The sequence below is a fragment of the Toxotes jaculatrix genome, chromosome 7, assembly GCF_017976425.1.
Source record: "Toxotes jaculatrix isolate fToxJac2 chromosome 7, fToxJac2.pri, whole genome shotgun sequence".
NCBI lineage: Eukaryota > Metazoa > Chordata > Actinopteri > Toxotidae > Toxotes > Toxotes jaculatrix.
In genome coordinates this window covers 16,674,527-16,699,868 of record NC_054400.1, presented here as the reverse complement: position 1 = coordinate 16,699,868, position 25,342 = coordinate 16,674,527, and the positions used below count along the sequence as shown (strand labels likewise).

General features: G+C 43.3%; 1 protein-coding gene across 4 annotated transcripts in view; it reads left to right on the top strand.

Annotated features, from left to right (window-relative positions):
* The first annotated feature begins 1,551 nt into the window (after nt 1–1,551).
* Nucleotides 1,552–25,342, top strand: part of rhobtb4 (Rho related BTB domain containing 4) — a 42,571-nt gene continuing 18,780 nt past the window's right edge. Inside the window, exons 1-3 of one of the 4 annotated variants that reach the window (XM_041041503.1) lie at nt 1,552–1,685; nt 2,522–2,662; nt 24,945–25,146. In XM_041041503.1, the coding sequence (XP_040897437.1) occupies nt 24,955–25,146 (192 nt within the window). In that variant the 5' untranslated portion in view covers nt 1,552–1,685; nt 2,522–2,662; nt 24,945–24,954. The other 3 variants (XM_041041504.1, XM_041041502.1, XM_041041505.1) reach the window with 3 other exon arrangements.

Genomic DNA, 25,342 nt, shown 5'->3' with positions numbered 1-25,342 from the left:
TCTCCACAGTTGAGTAACAAGAGTTAGCATAACTTTGAAGACACAACAGCTTTTTCTTTACAGTAGGTAATAATTGAAGAATCACCTCCATACAGATTGACCCAAACGAATCCATACAGAAGGATTCTGACTGTGCTTTTGGGATATTTCCAAATGATGAATCATGACACTAGGATCAGTCCAAGCTACTTAAGACACAGTTCAGATCAGCAGTCTGGTTGTTCAGAGAAGCTGGGATGTGACTGGAAGGGTGTTGGTTCAGATATGTGGACTGGCAAAATTTGCTTGAGGGAGAAGTAATAGTAGAGTTCTGTCTGGTCCCATTACCGCTGCCATGACGCCAGGGAGTAAATTGTTCCAGAGGAGATGCTGTGGTTTTACTGGGCATCTCCTGGGTATCAGTGTTAGAAGTATTTAGCCAATTAAAAATGTGTTCAAAACAATTAATCTTCCTTGAATTCATTAAATGTCTAAATAATAAACCCGACCAGATTGAGGACAAACTGAACAGTTAAACCGTCTGAACAACACAGACAGGACACACACGTGCAGATGATTGATTAATAGTTTCGTCTTAGAGCGACTGTGCACTACAGTATCTGTACCGAACAACAGCGGTTGGGTTGGCAGCATCCTTCCTGTGGGTGGTGACCTACTGTACTACACAATAGCGTTCCTTTAGACCTGAACATCCACTCAAACAGTTTCAAAATGAACTGGGTGGGTAGTTCTAAGGATAAAAACAAAGGTTTGGAAATGCTTTAAACTAAATGCGCTCTTTACGTTGTGCAGTGTTACACAACCTCGGGCAGACAGGCAGGTTCAGCATGTGGACATGATGAAGTCAGCAGTTTGACCAACTGAGCAAGGAAGACCTGTATTCAAGCTAAAGAGGTGGAAAGTATCAGCCTTCCTGAAGTGCTCTTGAGCAACACTAAACATCCACTGGTAAATTTTCACATAATAGCAACCCTTGTATATATATATATGTATTATTATTCCAGTACATGAAATGATACATTGCATTATGAATAAGGTGGCAACTAACAATCATATAAATTATTGTTTTATCTGATGGTTATTTTCCTCATTTGAGTTTACATCAAGTAATGTGAGGTTTTCCCAAAGCCTAAGGGGATGTCTTCAAATGTCTTCAAATTTTTGTACAACCAACAGTCCAAAAGCCGAAGACATTTAGACTAACATCAAAGACTGACGTGAAAAAATTGACATTTTATCAAAAATTTCCATCCAACAGACAGAAATATGAGACACGTGAGTCCCTAAAAGAATATCATAGCCGTTTTATCAGTCCCTACAGGAATATAATGGATGGTATTATTACGTCCTCGACGTGCGCACTGTCCGGTGCAGAGACTGACACTCTCTCCACTTTATGAATGGATGGGTGTGGCACTGGTGACTAGCAATGAGGCTGTCGTCACTGCGCTCGTTGATAGGCTCGGTTGAAGGCTGGCCTGGAATGAAACATAACTGAGCTCTGCCACCGCTCCGGAGAGACGGAAACGAGAGAAGGAAAGGGGAGGAGAGGAGAAGAGAGAGAGAGAGTGAGGGAGAGCGAGAGACACACACACACACACACACACACACACACAGAGAGAGAGACAGAGACGGCGGCGTCAACCCACTCCCCTGCGAGGACTAAACTTCTGACGAGAAATTTGGTGAGACCGGACAGATAAAAACAAGGGTGCGGTAGAACAAAAGGCAGACTTTTATTCAAACGTGTTATTATTATAATTATTGTTATTATAATTTTTTTTTTTAATCATTAATGGGACTATTTTCCTTTTACAATGGGAGTAAGCAAATCAAATAAATAGAGATGAGATGAGATTAGATGCGAGCAGACAGGTGTGGATGAGGATGAAATTAGTGCGAGCGGATCCAAATTCGTGGAAAAATCCCTCGCGTGCCCGCGATGTGAAGTCTCGTGTTGAATCATTATTTAAAAAAAAAAAAAAAAAAAAAAGATAGAGAGAGACTTATCCGGCCATGACAGACAATATTGCTGTCTCAAAACAGAGACAAAAGAAAGTCAAGGCAAGGCCCCCCTCCTCCATGTGCTCTCCCCTCCGTTAGTAGGTGTGACAGAAACAACAAAGGGACGTGGAAAAAACTCGCATCAGGACCACAGCCGGACAACAGCCCAGACAGATCCCAGAGCACAACAGCGGAGGTGGGGGGGCTGCAAACAAGGGCATGTCTGCAGGTTTTGCAATATGCAGCAGTCTTCGCGTAATTACATTCCTCTTGGCGTCTCTCGGCTCCAACAGTCGGGAGTGTTTCTCTTCTGTCAGTTCTGGCAGATCCTCACCAAACACGCGCGTTTAGAAACGAAGCCGATAATTTGAGGACGTGCCAAGTCCAGGCTGAAACGGCGCAAGTGTTAAAAATATAACAAACAAACAAACAAAAAAACAAAAACGTCTGAGTTATTATTAGGTGCTGTCATCCAGAGGAATGCTCTGAAGTGATCGCATGTGTTTGTGCCTTGCAGTTTAATGGGGGAGAAGCGAGAGACGAGCGCTGCCCAGAATAAACTGAAGGGAAACGAGCAGCGGAGAGGTGTAAACTGAAAGTGGACATCGAGGGGAAAAAGAGACCTGAACTGATTCCAGAGGTGCACGTCTTTCAAAAGGTAGGAGCCACTGGCATAATTACACATACTCCGTGTTTTTACTTGAGTAAGCTTAACTGTGTATTCTCGGTCTACAATGCAGACCACATGTGGATTGATAGAGCTGGCTGGGTTGCATAACGGTCCAGTTAATTTGGGTTGTTTGCAGTTGTGCATTTATCGACAACCCTGAGGCTGAACTTGGACAACCTGTTTTCAACTTCTGCAGCGGACGGGCTTGTTGAACTTTTTTTTGCGGGTGGGGGGCGTTTTCTTAGAGTAGGTGCATTGGACTGTTATTTGCAAAAAAAACCTTACAAAGTTTGTGTGAATAATGTAATGTAATTCTGACCATGATAAAGAGTAAAAGCGAATGAATGTGGGTGTGTCACTTAAAGTCGACCCAAGACCAAATCTGTACAACACTGATAAAAGTCATGTGGCTTCTTCCCTAAAGGCGATGTTATTACTTGACATTTTAGAAAAAGGCAACAGAAATAACCTTTTACAAAAATCCTCCAAGTGATTGAAATCAATTGAAAGTATCAATATTCTATACAATATGGAGTCAGTACCAAAGTGGTTCTTCTAGAACAGGGGTGGGCAAACTGTTCCACAAAGGGCCGGTGTGGCTGCAGGTTTTTGTTCCAACCAAGCAGCAGCACACCAGACTTGACTCATTTAATCAACTGATCTCAGTCTTCAGACAGTTGATTGGTCAAACTGTGTGCTCTTCATTGGTTGGAACAAAAACCTGCAGCCACACCGGCCCTTTGTGGAACAGTTTGCCCACCCCTGTTCTAGAACAATGATGGCAAAATACTAAAAATCATCTCACTATAAGTACCTAACACTGAGTATAATACGTGTGGGGGTATTTAAAAAAAAGGCAGGATTAGATAACTCTTTGGTAAATTAATCTGCTTTCCAAAAGTCTAGATTGCTTCGCTTGCTTAAATACAGAATCGGATAGCTTCACCACCTGCGGCCTGAATGAGTGAGTCCAGCTTGAAGGCATAGCTCAGGAGTGGAGTCACTCAGTGTGTACAGAGCCAAACTAATGGCCGCTGCAGTCACTGTATGTGCTATAAAGCACACAAAGGCCAAAGCATGCATGGAAAGTTGGTATCTCTGACAACAGCCAATGCACCATGCAGTTATCGACCACACCAACAGTGTCCATGAGTCAAATATTTCCTGATTTTTTTTGCTCCCTTTTCTTTATTTTTCCTACTCTGTGCGCAGAGAGCAGATGGTGGGTGTGGGGGCGGGGGGGGGGGGGGGGGGGGGGTGGTCTGATACAGTTGACATCAGTTCCTCCGCTCTGTCCCACTCTTCTGTGTTTTTCTATCAGCTGTGGAATTTGAACCATTCTTCCTTTGGGGTGAGGCCCGTCCCTCTGTCTGCCCCTGCTCAGAGGAGTAGGTTGTCTCTAAGGGGAGACTGGGAGTGTGTGTGTGTGGGGGGGGGGCTTTCCAGTAGGGTTGCACACCAAACATTCCTGGCTGCTGGATGGCCGACTAGTGGGCCAAGTCCACACACAGCTGGGAGTCATATAAGAAGCTGCGTCTTTGTCTGAGTTGAGGAACATTACACACACACACACACACACACACACACATGCGCATTCAGTCACATGCACACACATGCTGACACACAGAAACACACACTAACAGAGTCTGCTTCAAGGCCACACCTCCCCTCAACTGAATCCAGAATGACTCGGGCCTGTGAGATGTTTGCATGGGCAGAATGGTTTGTATTGTATGCACATGCATTTACTGCTGCATGTGTAAATGCGTGCGAGGATGGAGAGCTGTCCTTATTAGAGTGTAGAAAGACACTCAAATACACACACACACACACGCGCGCATCATTGGATGCCAACACAGGCATTCACACATAGAAAAGGAAAAAAAGAAAACTAATAGAGACTCACAGTTATCATACAACAGTGTCTCTTACCAGCACCACATGATGTTTGTCCTCTTAAGTAAGTTTTGGAGAGAGTGAGAAAGAGAGAGAGACAGAGAGAGAGAGAGAGAGAGAGAGAGAGGGAGAGGGAGAGAGAGGGAGAGAGAGAGAAGCAAGCGATTGTGCTGGTGATGGCAACTGTACAGTTTGTTTCTCTCTTATTGGCTGCCTCTTTGGTTGTTTTTTAAACAGAGTGTCAGTGAGCAAAGAATGTGTATGCTAGAGCAGAAAGCAGAGTGAGACAGCGAGGGGAAAGTTAAGGAAGACAGGCCGTGTGAGAAGAGAAGAGTAAAGAAGAGAAGAGTAGAGTAGAGAAGAGAAAGAGATTGTTCGAAAATAAATAAGAGAGAAACTGAGTGGAGCGTAGAAAGAAGGGAGCAAAAAAAGGAGTGCAGATCCTGAGGAAGAGGGACACGAAGGGGTTTTGGCTGAAGGGAAATGAGAGGAGAACAGGCTGAGGGAGTGAGAAAGAGAAAGACAGGCTTGAGAACGAGAGCAAGTGAGAGAGAGAGTATGTCAGGCGCTAGATTGCATATGACTGTAAACATGATAAATCACAGAACAAAACAAGTTGTGCGAACCCTCTTTCACCTCAAATCTTTGCCCACTCCCTCTTCTAAGTCTGATTCAAAAAGATGGTAAAAGCAGGATTTACATAGAAGAAATTAAAATAGAACCAGTTAACCCTCCAGACAGTCTATTCAGGGGTGATGAAAAAAGCTTTGTTAACTCCTGAGACCAAAAAAAAAAACTCAACTCTTTCAGATCTGATTCTACATGTAAAACTGCTTTGAACATCTGTCTTAACTTCCTCTAATGTGGTAATCCGCTGCACTGTGTCACTAGCACTCTCTCTGTTTTGACTGCATGCGTGTGTGTGTGTGTGTGAGCGAGTGTGATTAGTTTTATAGGCCTCTGCAGCTGGTCTGAATTACAGTGAGCAAACAAATATCATTATTAGTCTGGTAGAAATGCCTTCAACAGGTTTTATTTTCTGTATATTCCTAATAACCTGCATGTCTATGTCAAATGATGTTGTGTATGCAGGAAGTAAAGCACACATTTACAAGACTAGACAGCTAATTTGTGAAGGAATTAGTTATTTGTGTGTGTGTGTGTGTGGTGAGAGACTTTGATAAGAAGGTGCTGTGTTGCTAGCGAGGACAGGACAGGGCAGGGCCGGATCAAGGGGGCGAGAGGAGATAAAAGAAGCAGTTCATTTCGGGGAGGGTGTCCTCGTGCGGTTGTGGCTGCTCAGACAGCCCAGAGCTGGGCCGAGGCTCACTGACAAGGGGTCGGGTCCAGAGTTCCAGGATGGCTTCACTGGTGTTACACAATCTCACTGTTGACAGAATATGGGGAAAGAGTTCTGGGTCAAAGGTTTTATGGAGCAAGAACTGTTTCATTTTTGATATGGTTCTGTGCTACTGGATGGCAATTAATTAGCTAAATCACAAAGTTTTGTTTCTGTTTAATTCCACCTCAAAAAACTCAATTTCAGCGTTTATTCAGTGTTTTTTTATTTCAGTGTTTATGTCTTGTGCCAGTTTATGTCCCTCGCGTAGCTTGTTTGCTTGGCTGTAGCTCCTTTCTATTTACATTTGTTTGTGTGCTTCTGCGTATCGTGGATGTATCGCTGCAACAAATATAGATGTATCTTTCTGCGTGATTATGCATGCATATTTTTATATATGTGCAACTCTGTATGCAATTTGATCCCTGGGTGTTTCTTTCTTTAGCATCTGCTCCTTTCATTTGTGGCGGAAAGCCGATCCCCTTGGGTGAATTGGCTCTAAAGTCATATGACTGAGGAAATGCCAACTAGGTATTCGAGTGTGTGTGTGTGCTGCAATCACAGATTGTATTTCACACCATAGGAGGTCGTCTGAGGGTTTTATACTGGTAGTTACCGGTAATCGCTCGTGTGTGTGTATTCTGGGGTTGGTTAGACGGGTGTGGTTGTCTCCTTGCATCCCCTACAGGAGTTAGGAGGCTGACCCACGCACCAGCCACTTCCCATGTCTGTGTGAGTCCAAACAGTCCCATATGTCTGGCTTCTGTGTTGTTCACACGCAGTGGAAATCTCTAGCGTATCTCATTTTCAGCGCCCCCCAAGCCTCGGCTATCTGTCTCTTTATCTTCCTGTTTGTTTTTAACGTCTTGTCTGCCTGTCAGTCCTCCTGCCTCACAACTCACATCCCATGACACACACACACACGCACTGTTCAGCGGCTGTGGTGAGAGAGGTTGTTCACAGTTTAATTTTTTCCGTCCGTCCATGAGAGACAGTGAAAAAAGAAGTTCTTGGGGGTGCCTCTGTATGCTTCAGGTCTCGTAGACATTTGGCCTCGTGTCATGTTAGCACTGCCAGTAGCTGATTGCTGGTGTTAATGGGACACTTATGAATGTGATTGAGAACAATGGTTACACCTTGGTTTGTCTGTGATCTTACCTGCTGCTGTGTGTTGGCAATCTGTTACTTTCATTGTACCCAGAAAGCATCTAATTTCTCTGAATGCTTCTGTCATACATTTTTCCCTTACACTGCTCCCTATCCCCACACCCTAACAGCATCACAGGGATGCAGCCAAAAGCCTTTTGCAAACCCCTTTAAATAGACTTAAACACACTGATACATTCATATGCTGTCCGCCAGTCTATGTGTCTCTGTCTCTCCTCTAGTAAGAGCTTGAGGCTTTAAACTAATCTGTAGTGAGAGAAACGCCCAAGGGTGCCATTCTCGTTAATCAGGGTCAGACCAGTTTCAGTGCCGGCCAAGCCACTCATGAAACCACAGGATTTTAATCTGTAATTGTGTTTGTGCTCATGAAGCTGTACGAGTCTAGAGGTTAAGGTGTTTCCCCTCATGTTTGTTTTTACAGATACGTATTGTTGTTTTTTTAACCACCCACGTGCCATTTGATCGAGGGCTGCCTGATTTTTGCAGTTTCAGGAGGCTGATGCAACCTGACTGACACTTTTTTGTGTCTGTCTCTCTCTCTCTCCACACACACACACACACACACACACACACACACACACACACACACACACACACACACACACACACACACACACACACACACACACACACACACACACACACTCCAGAATGGATGAATCAGATATGATAACTGAGGGTAGCAAGTTGCAAATGAGAACTCTGTCATCATCCCAGTCAGTGTTTGTCTGACTCCAGTCTCTGTGGTTTCGCTCCCACATGGAAATCTGAAATTGACTCACCACATGTTATGTGGTTTGGTTAGCCATTTTCAGCTTGGATCTATTTTTAGCCATTGCACACTTCAAGGACCTTTCCCTTAATTTAAACAAAGTGAAGGAAAAACTTACAAGTCAGGGTGGTTCTCTGCTTTTATTGAACATTTTATTTTCTATCCTAATAAATGACAGCACGATGGGAATGAAATTCAGAATAAGCATGATATAATTTTTTTTAATTTAATAAGTAATAGCTTGCATTTAGATAGAGATAATAAATCACCTTGTAAATCCGCTGTGGTCATTTAAGGACAGACAATTTTATACAAGCTGGCAATGAAATAATCTCCCTCTTTGTTTCTCTCTCTCTCTCTCTCTCTCTTCTGCCTCTGACTAGAATACACCACTCTCATTTCAACATAAATATTTCATCAAAATTATCAATATCATTCCTATTTAATATCATGGGCTACTTAATACAGATGCATTTCTCAACAGAGGTCATGTTATGCAGAAATATCGACTTCTTGAGTGTTGTTATGCTCCATCGTGGCTGTTATGGTTTTCTGTTAAATTGCCTTTTACTTCCCCCGCGATGCAGGGATCAGCAATACAGTAGGGACATAATATAAATGTAAACTAAACGGTTAAAGCCATACAGAATTGTACAGGACATTTTGAGATAAGTGTATGCTACAATTTGTGTTCAAATAGCCAGAGTATCTCAGCATGTCTCATCTGAACATTTCTCTGGTCTGACTGACCTCTGTTCACAAGTGGTCAGGATTAGCTGGGATCAACAGTAATGCACCATCCAAATGAGCTTCCACCCCCTTGCCCCTTGCCCTTATTCAAATGATTAAAGCCTGTGTGGCTGTGCTGCAGCTTGGCAAGTGAATGACATGTGGTCACAGTGTGCGCTGACTATTGTATGCCGGTTGTATCACCAGGACACCGTGAAGCAGTGCGGAAATAACCGGACACCAGTATAGATTTTTCCATCACACTATTTTAGGTTGCCTACTGTGCATAGTGTATCATCTCTGTGTGTGTGTGTGTGTGTGTGTGTGTGTGTGTGTGTGTGTGTGTGTGTGTGTGTGTGCAGTGTGCATGTGCCGTCTTGTTTTACAACACTCCCACAATCTGAAATACATGTTGACCTCCATCTCGACAGATTCAGGCAGTATGTAAGGTATTGCATTCCACTGCTGTCAGGTGAAAACTGCGTCTCTGTATTTGGTGATTTTTGTGCTTTCAGGCCAGCTGAAAGATTACATGACTCCTCAACTCTCAGGGATATAAAACCCAACTCAACGCTCAATTGAATAAACTCAAAACTGCACTGCCATTGAGATAAATGCATCGCTGTTTTTGCTGTCTGTGAGATGCAAGGTTTTCGCCTCGCAACAGGTTTGTTTGTGCAAGTGCAATACAATACGAGGAACTCTAGCTTAGCAGCACAAATGGATAAACAACACGCAGGCTATTTGAAGTAAACACAACAGAGGACCTTCCTGTTATGCCTTGGCTTTCTGTAATGTGGTTTATTTGTCTGTCTGTGTCTCAGACTTGGATTTTTGTTCTTTACACTCCTGTTCTTTCCCTCCCCTCTGTTTACGCCTCTCTATTTCTGTATTTGTGAGCAACAGTGTGTTTTAAATAGCGGCAGACAGATACTAGATTAGCCTGATACCAATATAGATATTCTGGATAAAAAAAAAAAAACTGGAAGTGAAGTAGAAAATGGACAACTAATCTGATTTTGGGGTTTTACTTGAACATATTTGCCAAGGATCCATCAAATGTGATTTGAAGAGTTAAGATATTTCACAGTTTATAAAAAACAAGAAGATATGAGAAGCAGCCCTTTTGATAAATACATGAAGTTTCAGATTTGATAATCACGTACTACAGTTTTATTTCTGGAAATATAAATATGAATGTAAACTGGAAATATAAATGTCAATACTGATATCCTGTATCTTTGATAAGCCAGTATCAGCTGATTAAAGCCACAAGACTTTTCAAGGCCTATGGAGCAGCGGTTCCTAAAAGAAATTGCAGGATAAATCTCAAGACGAAAGGACAACAGAAAAGAAGTATTTTTGCTGCACAGAATTGTTACTTTTTGAACACCTTCTTCTACTTTTTTACTTTATTTCTTATGAATTACTGGATACTTTTTTTTTTATCACCAGAAGCCTTTAAAAGTTACTCAGATAAAACCAATCGCTTTTTAGTTAACTGATCCCAACTTCACAACTAGTGTATGCTGTTGTGATTGGGGGCGGGCAGACTTTGCTTCACTTTGCTGAGAACTTGTGCTATACAGTACTTTGCAAAGGGTGGTGGGACGATATACTGACTGTGTGCAGTGTGATCTCGGTGCGGCTGCAGCTATGCTTCTCTGTGGCAGACTGAAGTCCAGAGGTGTTTGGCTTGGCTTCACTCTCTGTTTGATCAGGCTGTTTCTGGAATACTGACTGACCTGTGCTGAGGCCAAATGCATCTCTCTCTCTCTCTCTCTCTCTCTCTCTCTCTCTCTCTCCTCAGCTTTAGAATTTTTCCTTTCCTCCTCCTCCTGGTTACTGACACACTGCTCAAATGTATGTATGAAACAATACATGAAACAACCACAGAACATTTTCTCTCTTTCCGTCCTTTAGGACTTAAGAGGAATTAGAGTGTCGCTTGCCCTCCCTCACATTTTCCTGTTTGTTGTCTGATCTCAACTCCAGTCCAGAGTTTACTCTGATTCATCCTCACCAGACTGTGAGAGTGGCTGTGGACCTGTCTGAGGTTCACAGAGGTTACCAACATTCCCAACATCACCACAGGTAGCAGCGAGGTGTCAGAGTCCAGTGATAGACTGCATGTATCGTTGGAAAGATTTCCTGGAAGATTGCAAATTACAGTACTTTGTTGTTGACCACCCATTGATCTGCCATTAATGGGCTATGCTCTTAAATGTACCTTATAGTATACAGTGCTCTAGAGCTTGTTAGCCATAATGGTAATCTGTCTACATTGAGACAGAATTAAGGCATCTGCTTTTTGCTGGATCAGCTGAGGAAGGAATAGAAGAAATGTTCCCTGTGAACACTATTACAAAGTATAACGTTCTATCACAACAAACAGCAATTTGCAGTGGATCTTGTATTTTCAGTTTTTGGTGCCATTTTCTCTTGCAAATATGTGGCCTAAATTATGTTGTGACTGTCATGACTGCTAACAGGGCAGGCACCGTAAAGTTTAGTAGCAGTAGTTTCAGGTACAGGTCAGTAAACACCAGGCTTTAGTCTTGGTCCTTTGCACAAGCAGTTCCATACTTAGGCATTTGACATTCGGTGGTGATTCATAAAAAGAAAATCCTCGTAGAATAGGAACCACAGTAAAGTGACCAGTAAAAGAGGTAAAGATGCAAAAAAAAGTAGAGCACCTTTGTTTGCACTTTGGTCTTTTACAATAGACTAAAAAGTGTAATTCTAATATCCCATTCATTTTCCTCGTCCTTGCTATCACCATATTAACGAGTGCCAGGATGAAAGCATGGTATTTAAGGTACTTTGCATATAGTCCACGATAAGCTCCTCCTTTATCCTCCTGCTGATGGATTACTACAGGTCATATTGAGAAGTTACCAGGGACTATAGCTGGAGGGTTAAATCAATTTCAAGCTGACACCGAACCCACTGGACATGTGTATCTGGGGAGTAAACTTGTGTTAAAAATCTAATCAGAAGTGACACAGAGAAAATGTTCAGTGGATTACACTTGTTAAAGTTGTTAGAGGCATGATATGGCAGAGATGTTTGATGTGGGTGAGTCTGAATCCCACTGTCATGCACCGATGCTGGGTCTGTTCTCTGCTCTTCAGTGGATTCTTCAGCCTCAGCTTTGGTCTCAGTTTCAAAAGAGGCTGCGAGCGGAAGGAGTCCTGTTGCAGTTTTTTGTCTTTCTGCCATTTGGTGTGTTGGCCAACATCTCAGTGGAAAGAACAGAATATTTAATGCAAAGCTATGGGATAGAGATTTTAGACTGGACCCACTAGTCTGCCCACAAGATTGCATCAGGCTCTCACTCTCTCTGTTGTCTTTCTACGGTCCCAGTCTTTAGCTGCTTCTGCAGTCTGTGTCCTTATAAGCTGGGACCTGCTGACGTTATTCCGCTTGCTAACCTAAATTCTGCCCTCAGCTTCATGGCTTTACCTGAGCTCTGACCTTATATTCACTTCCTTCCTGATCTCCAGCCCCATTTCCATATCCGTCTCCTTCCTCAACCCACACATTCCACCCTGACGTCATTTCCAGCCAGGCCCTTGACCTAAGCACCTAGCTCTTCTTCATCCCTATAATGGCCTCAGACCTGCACAGCCAGTGATTCCACCGAGCCCCTAACTGGCTCAGCACTCACTTCCCGTGGTAATTAAAGTGATCTTTCGCTTTGTGGAAACATTAGCTGCACTATTTAGTACATAGTGCCTCCTTATGAGTCAACCAGCCACTGTGATCCATAGGAAATCTCAGTGGATCACTGTATGTAAATTTTCCTTCCCTCCATTTGCTTCCAGTGTTGGAGAATCTACTATAGTGTGAAACCCATACAGTTAGTGCATGTGGCACAGAATGAGCCATGCTAAAACAGAACTCAACATGCCCCAACAAAGGATATATATACTTCAGGTTTTGAAGAAACTCTTAGGTAAAAAAAAAAGAAAAAGGTGCAAATTATTCCAGCAAAGTGAACTATCACTTTAAGAGTTTTTAGCAGCAGCTGAAGAAAGCCTTAATAAGATTAGCCCTGACACTTGACAGCCACAGCTTAAGAGGCACCTCTACTGACCTGTGTGTCTCTATCCAGCAGAGAGTGTGCATGTGTATTTATTTATGTGTGTGTATGTGATTTTAAGATTGTGTTTGTTTGTTTGATGTAAAAGACAGAGTTTTTTTTTTTTAATTGCCCAGGTGTGTTTATGTGTCTATACATGAACGTGGGCATAGCGAGACATGCCTGTGCAACCTCAGTCCTCTCAAGCCAGAATGCACACTGCATATTATAACTTCCAGGGAAGACTACCTCTGTTATGCATAGTTTGTCTTTATCACAGAGGACTTGTGCCACTCAGGAATTTGAAGCATAGGCTCAACCCTTTAACCTTTCAAAACCCCCTGTTCACCTTTTCTACCCCAAGGCACTACTCTATGTTAAATTACAGGCAAGGATTTTAACCCAGCAAGAAAACAGTTCTACAGACAAAAAGCCAATGGAATCACTGGAATTTCTCACTTCATTTATCTCCTACTTATCACTTAGAGGTGTTTTAACCTGCCTGCTTAAGGCTATGCCAAGGACACCATGCCCACAGGGACGCAAAGGCTAGTTAGAGACAGTGAGGAATATGCAATGCCGTTCTTGTTGGCCCCAGGCGCCGCTTTGCGAAAGCCAGGCACCTCAATGTTAAACATTTAAGTTGGCATTAATTTCATAATCAGAGGTCTGTTCATTCTCAGGCAGACAACAGGCAGTAAAGCACCCCTCCACCCCCCCTTTACTCATGCCAAGCTCCATCCTTCCATTTTGTTCAGCTATTCCCACTTCTACACCTCTATCCAGCCTTTGCCCCTGGACCTCAAGCCACTTTACATTCCCAACATATTCCACCTTCATGGCCTATCATCACCACCACAGACCCAACCTGATCATACATTAGTATTAGCCAGTGATCGCTTATCTTCAACCTGGGAGTCAGAGTTACAAACTGAAGTCATTCCATATGCTGTGCCTGTGGGGGTGGGGGATAACAGCTAATGACAAGCACATCAATTATTTTCTAAAAAGAAGTGTAGAAATATGTGGATTTTGAAGATTTTAATTGGTTACTTTTGAAATTGGGCAGTTTAAGTTTGGAGGTGTCTGGTCTACCTTAGCATTTTTGATATCAAGAATTTAAGCTTACATACAAAGGTTTTCAAAATAGAATATAGGCATAACCAAGGCATAAACCTTAAGCATGTATGTTTCCCCAACATAAAAGCTTTTAAGAAATAACACATTTAGTATCTTCTGACCACAGCTTTTTACTCCATTGTGATGTTTTTCTTTTTCAGTCATGAGCAATGGAGTGATATATCTTCATTAGGATATAATGAGGCTATAACAGCTGGTCACACACATGGAGTTTTCCAACTGACCGTAGATAAGACAATCTACTGATAACTTAGCAAGTAAACACTAACCCGACCTGTCTCTCTCTCTCTCTCTCTCTCTCCCCCTTTCACTCTGTCTGTCTCTTTCTGTACTTTCTCTCTAGAGTTGAATGTTTTTCACTTAAACTCACACTCTGCTAACATGCGCATCGCCCATTGCCAAATAGGTCTGCTGTTACAAAACACACTGTTTAATGCCAGGGTGCCGGCTCTGGCAATACATCTCAGCCACTTGTCCATGTCAAAGTGTGTGTGTGTGTGTGTGTGTGTGTGACAGAGAGAGAGAGAGAGATTAAGAGGAGGAATGAAAAAAACACTCAGAGTCAGACACAGACATAGAAGTGTGTTTCTGTGCATTTGTTTGTTTTTCATTTCTTTTTCCCACTGCTCATTTTTGGGAATGCCACTTTCCCACAAGCTCATTTCACTTTAGCCTCTTGTCAGCCATTCTTACTGTTGACCTTTGACCTCTGAATTTTCTTCTCAGGGAAACGAATTGAAACTCCTGTGTCGTTGCATTTTTTCCTGCCTGCATGCAAAACAAAAAAGGTGTGTCAAAATCCATCTCCCAAACAAACAAGCTAATGATCTCATGCTGCTGATTGACATACGCACGTGTGGTATGTAATGTTTGTTCCCGTGTGTGTGTGTGTCTGTGTGTGTGTATGTGTGTGTCTGTGTAAGGGCTAAAGGTAGAATTTAATCTCTGATACTGTTATCAGTTCTGTGGTGCTGGAGGACTGTTTGGAAGACCCACTGCAGCTCTGACCTACTTGTGTCAGTGCACGGGGCTGTATGTAGACTGTTTTTCATTGGGTGTGTGTTGCATGTGTGTGTTTGTTAGTGTGTACTAATGTAAGTGTGTTTGAGGCAAACTCTCTGTGGACGTGGGGAGTGTGAGAAGCTGGGTGTTTTGACAGCTTTAGAACAGTTCAAGTACAGTGTTGGGGCAGGGGGTGCGCCGACCTGTTGGATGTTCGGGTGAGCTGCAGGGGTGAGAATAGGGTCAGTGCAGGAGTGGACAGATGAGGGAAAGAGTTTCATTCCAAAATGCTCCACGGCCATAAAAATGATACTTGATATCCATTGCTTAATACTAAATAAACACATGATGTCATCTGAAATCAGTCCATCTGAGCCTAAATTCACTTGCACCATAAAGTAAACAAGAATGAGAGACTTTGACTCAAACGCCAGCTACAACTATTTTGTAAGAACAAGTTTCACAATAGCAAAATGGATTTTTAATTGCAAAATGAGGCCTTTCCTAAATGTGGGATTGAAAATAAGACATTTTCATCTGAAGAGAAACCTTCGAATGTATACTGACGTGATCTTACCTGCAGCTAAGTAAAACTTCTGAATTAATACTTGGCAACTGAGTCATATTGGATAGAAACTGTGATTTACTGGACCTGAGCAAAATGTTGATCATTGGAAATGAACACTGGATGGCACTGAATATACTGCAGACTGAACTGAGTATTTGTCCAACCAGCAGGACACTCCTTATTGAAGTAGTCATGCCAAAGAATGCTCTCAGCTCATTCTCCCAACTTTAATCTCACCAAAGTGTAAAAGCTATGGGAGTAGACTTCCCACACAGTTAATAAAGGAGCGATAAAGCTCGTAAACAAAGCCACACAGTCTTTTTTGTCTTACTGTAGCTGAAAAGGCCAGACATCACCTCAGCCTGTGCTTCTTGAGAGTTCTCTCACAAGTACACCTCTCCAACAAAGGGGCTGCCTCTTTAGATTTCTAAGCCCTCTCAGTGCCAGTGCTGTTGAACCCCTGCTATTTCCAACAGCATTCCAGCCCATCTTTCATGCTGTTTCATTCTGGCCATGCCAGACAGGTCAGGGGGCAGTGTTTTCTCAGGGCTTCAAGACAACACGGGACAAATAGATATTAAAAAACAGACATCACCACGAGTTGCGTGTTGAACTCCTGTACACTTAGTTGTGGTGCTGGTGTTGCTTCATTGCATGTGTGCTTTTGCATATTGTGCGCAAGAATGTACACGACAACACACATTTGTGGGAGTCTGCAGGGATGCAGGACTGAGCAGCACGAGGGTCAAGTAATGCCCTTGCCCTGCTGTGGTTTGCTATAGCATGATCCTGCCTTATTAAACTCTTTCACTCTAGACATATAATCCGACAGCCACTGCTGATCTACAGTAGGATCTGTCACAAAGATGTAAGCTCTTGGTGCAATGACATAATGTGGCAAAGAGAGTTTCTCCCTCCTTTGTTTCAGAGACATCAGTACCAAATCCTACCAGCAGATGTCTGTCTTCAGTCTTTGACAGTCATGAAAGAAAGTTGGTTGATCAGACTGTCCAGAGTTCCATGAACATGACCAAGCACTGCAAAATGTCCCCAAATGATTTGTCAAATAGAATGTAACCTAATACAAATTCCATGTTCACCTCTTTTCTCATGTTGCAGGCACAGCTCTAATGAAAGGCAGATTCCTTTCTTAAAACATGTCTGGGCAAAGTCTTCAGTTTAACATCAAATTTGCAAAGCAATTTGAGTTTAAATTAAAAATAGTTTAATGGCAGAATAGGGAGGTATTTTTGCCTCTTGGCAACATGGCAGCATTTTTCTTCTACAGCTTAACATTCCAGAAATGAATTTCCAGACACTGAGATCTTGGAAAAATGTGAGGGAAAAAGGCTGGGTATTTTCCACAGCAATTCATGATATGCACCCCCCACCACCTTGGCTCCAGTATTGACTTTTGTACTTGTGTATTTTGCAGCAATACATAAGTGTTGCTATGTGATAGCTAGTTGCTATGCCTGAACACTCAGAATAACCATAGAAGAAAAATTCTCTCCATCGCTCATGAGTAATAACTACACTATTGTATCATTTATGTGGATTTAGTACGGGCTGGCCTTTATGTAGAAGTAAGGAATTAAGCTAAAAGCTGATGGATATTTATCATTTTGCACATTTAATAACAGGTTTTATTTTCGTTTTGGAAAATGTTTGGCATTTTTTTTATACATATATGTATTTATTTTAAGAATGTGGCCTATCCCCTGCCTCTCAGCAATAATAAGCTGACGAGTCTACAAACAGGATAATGGTGCATGTGAGTAGGCTACTCCACAAACAAAAGGCAGCGTGCTTTGAGGCATGTTTTGAGTTAACAGGACAGGAAGAGCTGAGCCACGGGGCGGGGATACTATCAGCTCTGCAGGATTTGATTGGCTCTTCTGTTCTAATCGCCGATGAGACCTTAAATGCTCCTCTTCAGCTGCACCGTCCGACATCTAAAGTCTTAAATAATTCTCGTCAAGGGTGTTAAGCCGCTTTTGCTGGGTAATAATTATGTTTAAAAAGAAAAAAAAAAACGATGGCCGGTTTTTATTGTAGAAATCACACAGCACAGCAAAACTGAAACTGAAACTGCAAGGAAAAAAAATGCAAACGTGGGAGGTTAAATGTGATTTTTAAATAATACACACCCGACGGTTGCATAATGTATAATTTGACTTTTACTTATCATTTACTTTCTCCCATGCTCTCAAGTCTATCCCCGAATATTTCACCGCCGTGCAGTCTGGGTATCCATTGTAGTAGAGATAACACAAAGGGCCCGCTATAGGCTATTTTAAATTAATGCTTTTTTCCTGATTGCACCTGAATGCAGCACAAGAGGAGTTGGGCGACTTGTGTCGTGACGCGCAGTCGTGGAGGCGTGCCTCTGATGAAATCAGCTGGGGAAACAACAACAGAAAAGGGGGGTGGCTCAGACCAGAAAAATCTTTAGGCCAGTTATGTGTAGATGTCATTCGAAACGGCGCATTAAAACCTGCATTATATCAGGTCTGCGGCGGTGAGTCGGCACTTGTTGAGTTGTGAGAAACCAGCTCAGGGTGGCAGCAAGGGGAAGAAAGAGGAGGAGGATGTGACAGGGCAGAAGTCCCGTGCGACGTCCGCAGTTGTATGTGCTCTTTGACAACAATAACAAAAAAACAAACAAAAAAAAAAAGCAACGGGGATACCGCGACCACTTCCTCATTTCCTCATTCTCCGCGCGTCTTTGTCCGGTTTGAGTGACCGGCTGAACCACCAGCAGTGTGGCATGTGGGTCAATTCCGGAACCGTCGGAAGGTAGGAACCCCTCCTGCAGGAATACTGTGTCACATGCTCCCAATGCCATTCTCCTTGTGCACAAAGCCGCGCTCTGTTTCTAATATCCTTTTACTCCACAGATTCAAAAATCATCACCAGCTTCGTTGTGTTCGTATCACGGTGACCTTATTGTACTTAATGGGGTTTTTTAATCTCCTCTTATATCCCTGTAATAGTCCCGGGGGTTCTCGTATACATTTCACGTGTATTAAATGATTATTTTTAGCGAGAGATGTTACAATGGAAGATTAGTGTTGTTTATTTATTTATTTATTTATTCATTCAATCCCACACGTGCCACCACAGACTGCTGTTGCTATTAGAGCATTCAGATTCAGTGTGGTAGTGCAGCGGATGGGCTTGGCACATTACGCAAGACTTTATCAGCGCATCATTTGGGTTGTGGGCTGATGTCCACCTGCCTTTTTTATAACATCGATATGTGATATGGGTATAACTGCGTTGAATGCGATGCATATCTCGCTTTTTATTTCCTCACACATACGGGTGACAATACCATAGATTGACTGGCTTGTTGAATCGGTTTCCCAAAAAAAAAAAAAAAAAAAAAAAAAAAAAAATATGAATGAGCCAGGTGGTTATGAATGGCTGCGGGGAGAGGGAGCGCACGAGGTGCTGTTCATTGATGAGTGTAGTGATCCTACACCACGGTATTTAGTAGAACAGCGTGCGGATCAAAACGGTGACAATAGCTAACGTGCAGAATCTCAGTTTGTAAAACCCCACGCGCACTCTGGCTCGCGCACACTAACACACACACACACACGCATACACAGACTCGGCAGTGCTGATCCGGTGGCTATGACGTCAGAGAGGGATTGGGTTATGCAGGTAGCTATGGGCTGGTGAAGAAGCCTCTCACTTACACCTGGAAGATTTTTTTTTATCTGACCATATTTTTATTTCCAGTTATCAGCAATTAGTCATCTGCAGGAAGTAGTTGTGTAAACAATTTGGCACTCCTCTCTTCCATATTGTGCAATCTTTGTGCTTTGGCCAGTATATTTTTCTCCTGCAAAGATGTCTATTAATGGCCACCCTGTGATTGTGACTCATCTTTTTTTGTGGAAACACCAACTGTTCTCAATTGTATTATTAATTTTAACATTGTTAAATATTTTTGTTTTACGCAGTTCTCTCTCCACATCCTGGTCAAAAGGACTCTGCCAATGTTGAGACAACACTAAATACACTGCTTAGCCTATATTGGAGCTAGAAACGCAGTTTGACCTCCAGAGCTGTTAATGAATCAGTGATCGAGGCTGTCATTATGTGTACCTTCAGATGGATCTGGGGCAGAGCTACTTATTGTCCTGCTTAGGCACCATGCCCGACGCTGTGGCTGTGTCAACAGCTTTGAGATAACATAGTGTGACACTCACAGACCCACATGGAATAGTCAGCCAGCATTGGATAGCTGGCTTGAATGTTCTGACCCCTGTATCAGCCTGTAGAGGAAGGTACACAGGGATAATATAGCTTTTAGTTGTTTAAATGCTTTATGCTTTATGTGTGTTGTTGCAGCCTGAACACAGTATGTTACAACATGGGCAATAGAACATGAGAAAAAGTACTTCATACATTTAACTGCAGTATGTTTGTAATCTAACTATATAATGTTTAATAGTTTGATAATTAGTCCTGGCTACTTCTGAGATAGAAAGACCAAGGTTTTATATTATATAATGTATGTTACTTCATGTTTAAATCTGTTACATTCTTAAAGCAGACATGTGGCCTGGAATATCATTTTTCAGCCAAACATAAACCACCTCTCTATCGACCAAGTTACAATAATATTTGGGTCACTGACTGAATCCTTTGGCTCAGTGTCACACAGTTATTCACAGTTGCCTTGACTCAGTCTCAGAGAAAAAACACAACACACTACGCTTCTAATTTTTCAAATTAGGAAATGACAGCATCCATCAAATGAGGTAATGTGTCATGCATCAAGTGTCAAAACATTATATACTGTATAACTAGAAAGAGTTATCATTGTCGCATATTGAATCACTACCAAATGATGCTGTCAAACACCAAACCAGTATGCAATACTATTTGAAGGGATGCCAATATGAAGCTGTCTGTGCTTTGTATGTAAACACAGCATTTTGTATGTAAAGGTAAGAATTTAGCAAGAATAGTCTGCTCTTTGACTTAAGACTCGCACTCTCAAAACAGAGTCAAAGCGATCACAAAAGGTCTGTAATGGTCAGTAACAAATGGCAAAGGAATTGGCAGCTCATCTGTTTATTTTATCAGAATGCTCTTGAAACTAAAATGCTAAGAATGGGCGAGAAAGCGGGAGAGGTGATAGAAGAAAAGTGAATGGCAGACAGTGGAGATACTGAAGAGAAATATATTCTGTACTGAGAGCGAGGTTACTGAAAAGTATAAGGACGTGAAATAGAAAATAGAGAGAGAAGAGCAAGAGAGATGGAGAGAAAGAGTAGGTGGAAAATATGGACATGGGAGGCGAGGGAGGAAGATGGGTAGGGATAAAGGAAATGAGGGCATCAAGACGAGCCTGTCTGTGTTTACAAAGCATTATTGCAGCAGGGAGGAGAGAAGGGGAAGGTTTCTCTTAAGCATGCCGCTCCCTGAGACCCTCTCATTTAATCTGGATAGATGCGTTCACATCGCCGTCTGCCATGGGCCGTGCGTTAACACCAGTGCCATCTGCAGTGGGTGAGGCAAGTACGTGCAGGCATGTGTGTATGCATGTCTGTGCCAGTGTGTGTGTGTGTGTGTGTGAGTCTGAGGTCTACTGTCAGCCATCCAGGGAGCCAAGCAGAGGCTACAGACCAGGTTATGTAACCAGTCTGTGCCAGCTGTGCCTGTGGCAGTCACTGTCTCAAACACCCACGTAACACACACACACTTTCACTCCCACACATGAAGCATACACACCTGAAAAGCATACGCACGTATGAATGAGTAGACATTTCTCTTTCATGACAGCAGACTTTTGACAAAAAAAGGGTTGCATACATGATTGCACATGTACCCATAGATTCTCCTTCCAACAATTACACATGGACACTTTGACTATGCAGTCAAGCCTGAGATAGTGTAAACCCCATAGCTCTCTGTGAGTGTTGGCCTGTGTATAAAGTGGGTGGTTATTGGGGTCATTTTTTTTTTTTTTAATAGCAGGACTGGGTGGAGAGGCAGGCTGCTTCATCGTGGCATTAGGGTGAACTGTAGCTTCAAGGAAGAGGACAAAAAGAGGCGGATGGGGGCTATGGAGGGTTTTGGGATGAGCGGTTGCTGCCAGTGGATCGCTAAAGGTGTTACATAACGGAGAGAGGGAGACAGAGGGGGAAGCGAACTGGGTGTGGGAGGCCTGTCTGGTTAATTCTGCTACTTGATTGCCATCCAGAAAAGTCTAAGGTCATAGATAGATGGGCCGATGATATCTAATAAGGGGGGGCAGAGTTGGTGGGGTGTGGGGGCGGTGAGAAGTCAAAAGGTGTGGCTGAGTGGGAACAGTCAGGAACAGACCTGAGAGACATGGACAGACAGACGGATAAATGAAAGGATTTAGAAAAGAAGCAATGGGTGTGTATAAAAAAAAACAAGAGGTAAAGATGCCAGGAACTGTGCGATGAGGGAAAAAAAGCTGTAAGCCATCTCCTTATGAAACCCCCTCTGGCCTTAAAGCAAAGTCAGACTGAGACACACACTGTCCAAATTATGCATGAGTTTCTTTGTCTGTCTCTTCCTCCTGCAACGCACACACTCACACACACACACATACACACACACACACACGCTGACTCAATCCATGACTTTCCAGAGTAAACCAGAAGGTCGGTGCTTGTGTGTTGAGTGGGCGTTTGAGTTCCTGTCACAGTGTTCCTATCACCGTGGTCTTGCCTACACCCATCAATATGTCATTATAAGAGTCAGAAATACATGCACACATGCACAAAAACTGGGGCAGAATCTCATTCTCTCTTTCACGCATGCACACACACATTTCATTATTACATTCCAACACTTCTTTCTCCTTGCAGCCTCCTTTGCTGCCTCACTGGGAAGATGACACTGGCGAGCAGATGAAGTCTAGACGCCTGTGTACAGTTCACTATAGGTCGTTGGCTAAAAATGAAACCTGAGCTTTACAGCTTCTCTTTCCGCTCGCTTGAGCCGCTCGGGCTCGGCTCGGCTCTCACAGTCTCCGGCTTCTGCTCATCCTTCAGTCGTGCGATTTAAAATAATTGTGGAAGTTTGTTAAAAAGCTTGTGTAGTTTAAATATAAACCTGAGAGCAGGTGCGTATCTGTCAAGTGTAGTGGCGTGTGAGCAGACTGTGTGTGTTGACCGACGCATGACCAGACTCTCGCTCGGAGCCTGATGGAGAGCCGCAGATGGAGGATGATATCTGGGAGCCGGTTACTCTTGATCCCCCTGAGAAACTGTCCGCACCACCACCACCGCTGCCACCACCACGAATGCTGCCTCCTGGTTACATCACTGCTCGCATCATTCCATGCCTCACAGATCGGCCCTAAGCTCATTACCACACGCACACGCATGCGTGCACGCTCAAAAATGCACATACACATACTGACTTCCAGACTCCCATGGGTCAGTAGTAGAGGATCTTAAACTGCACTCTGGTCTGTCCTCTGTCTTTTTCTCTATGTCCTTCTGTCTTAGAGAACCACACATTTGACAATAGAGAGAAGCATCAGCAGGAAAAGCTGTGATTTGTTCCCCTAAGCATCCTTGGTTATTGTTGGTCTTGCCCTTTTGATCCCCATGGCATGACTGACTGATTCTAATGCTGGGCTGACGGCCCCTCTCTTTCTCTCTAAGACTCTAATAATCCCCTCCCTGTCTTGTCTCTCTTGCAATTCCTTTTTCTTATCTGCTGTTGCACTGGAAATGCTGGGAATTAATATGTATCCTCTCTCCCTCTGTCTGTCAATGCCTATGTAACATCAGTGACAGTAGAGAGAGGCAGGAAAGGCAGGGGAAGTGGGGGGGGGGGATGACATGGCTGGATTCAAACCCAATCGGCTGCGGTTAGGACTCAGCCCTGTTATGTGGTACGCGTCCCAGCAGGTTAACCACCGGGGTTATGGCTAGGGTTGGCCATTCGTCCCTCTTACTTTACTACAGCACTAAGGGGACAGCTGCTACCATTAGGCAGATAACCATTCGATAAGTGCAAGGCTGTGGTGCCTTTTTATTGCTTCCTCTATCTCTCTGCTCTATCTGTGGTACGTGCCTCTCAAGGTGTTGCAGCCAAACAGGTGGCAAGGGCAAAAACGAGTATTTATAACTCTGAGGAGCACTATCTGCTCCTTATGGGCCATTCAGAAAACAGCCTCTTTGACAGAGACTTGTCTCCAGCTCGCATAGACAAAGGTAGGATCCCTGTGCTGTACTTCCTGGCTGACGTAATTGGGACTTCTTTTGACGGGAAATCAGGAAACATTAAGATGTTTTTGTTGTTGCTGACAAGGAAAATCAATGTCTAAGGTCTCTTGGGAAGGTTCTGTGTTGCAGCAGCGGAATTATGAACAGGTTGGAGGTGAGTGAGGACGTGGGGAGCGGGTCATGGCTGAATAGCAAGGTGCACACATGGCTCATGTGTCCGATGAATAGGTGCCATTTTTAGCTGCTGGCGTCTGTCAGTGCTGGACTGAAGAGTTGCACTGGCATCCACGTCAATGGAATAACAAGCAAAGGCCTTTATGAATGTTTCAGATGCTCTATTTATGGGGCCTTGGGGGTGCTTCTTTGAACAAGTTGCAAGGACGGATGGACTGATTAATTGACTACAGGTCTAACTGTGTGTGTGTGTGTGCGTGCGTGTGTGTGTGTGTGGGCTGGTTATGCAATAGAGCAGATTCTTCCAGGAATGTTTTAAAAAATGGGTATTAACATGTGTTTTGACATGTCAGAAATGTTTGTAAGCAGTTTATGGAAAGGGGATTTTGATAAGCTTTTTACAGTGATGTGTTGTTTTAAAAGAGGAAGTCAGTTGGGCTGTGCACATAACCACCTCCGTTTTGTGCTGCAGTTAGTCTGGGGCTGACAGGTGGTCAAACATGCAAACACACTTTTCCTGTTTTTTTTTCCCGTCTGTGCAAACTTGCCGTAAGTATGTTTGACCCCAAAAGATGGTTTTCAGCTCCCTGTGCTCCTGAATGACCTAAAAAGTTAATCATAATTAGCTTAATGAGGGACTTTATTGTCTGTCTTGTGTGCTGCAAAGCTAGATATTTCATCACTCTGTCTTATGTTTTATTTTCTGAAGCAAAGATGCTATCAGTGCATCAAAAGGGGAACAGATGGGGGGAAAGACAGACAAGAAGAGAAAAGAACAGTGAGCTCAAGGGAAGTCTCTCTTTTTGTCTCTGTCTTTCTCTCTCTCTCTGTGTGCTGTTACAGAAATAGCTCTGCAGTCCCTCTATTCCTCAGCCTGCGAACCATGTGTTCTGTTGGGGAGTTTGGCAGAAGCCCCTGAACACTGGTCAGTACAGCTACGGAGGCTTAGAGCCTTAACAAAGCTTCCCTAGGCTGGACTGGGCGAGAGTTGAAAACTACCGTGCCTGATGCCGGTTGCTTTCATTGTCGAAATACAGTGTCATTCCTCCTGGGATACTTTATCAATGGGATTTTAATTTTCCATGAATATTGAATTAACCTCTTTTCCTTCTCTCTCTCTCTCTCTCTCTCTCTCTCCCTCTCTCTCCTCTCTCCTATTCTCCAGGGCCCTCTCCATGGATATAGACACAGACTATGAGCGGCCCAACGTGGAAACCATTAAATGTGTGGTAGTAGGGGATAATGCAGTAGGCAAGACTAGGCTAATCTGTGCCCGGGCCTGCAATGCCACCCTCACACAGTATCAGCTGCTTGCCACCCACGTGCCAACCGTCTGGGCCATCGACCAGTACCGTGTATGCCAGGAGGTGGGCACACACATACACATGTACTCACAAGCAAACACAGTGTGGAAAGAGCCACATATAGACAAACTCGGGTACAATTTTGGATGTGGTACCGGGGGCTAATTCTGTTTAGCATGCAGTTGTAATATTGGTAAAAAAAAAAACATCTCTTTTCAGGCCCGTAAAAGAAAACTTAATTTAAAAAAATGTTGACCAT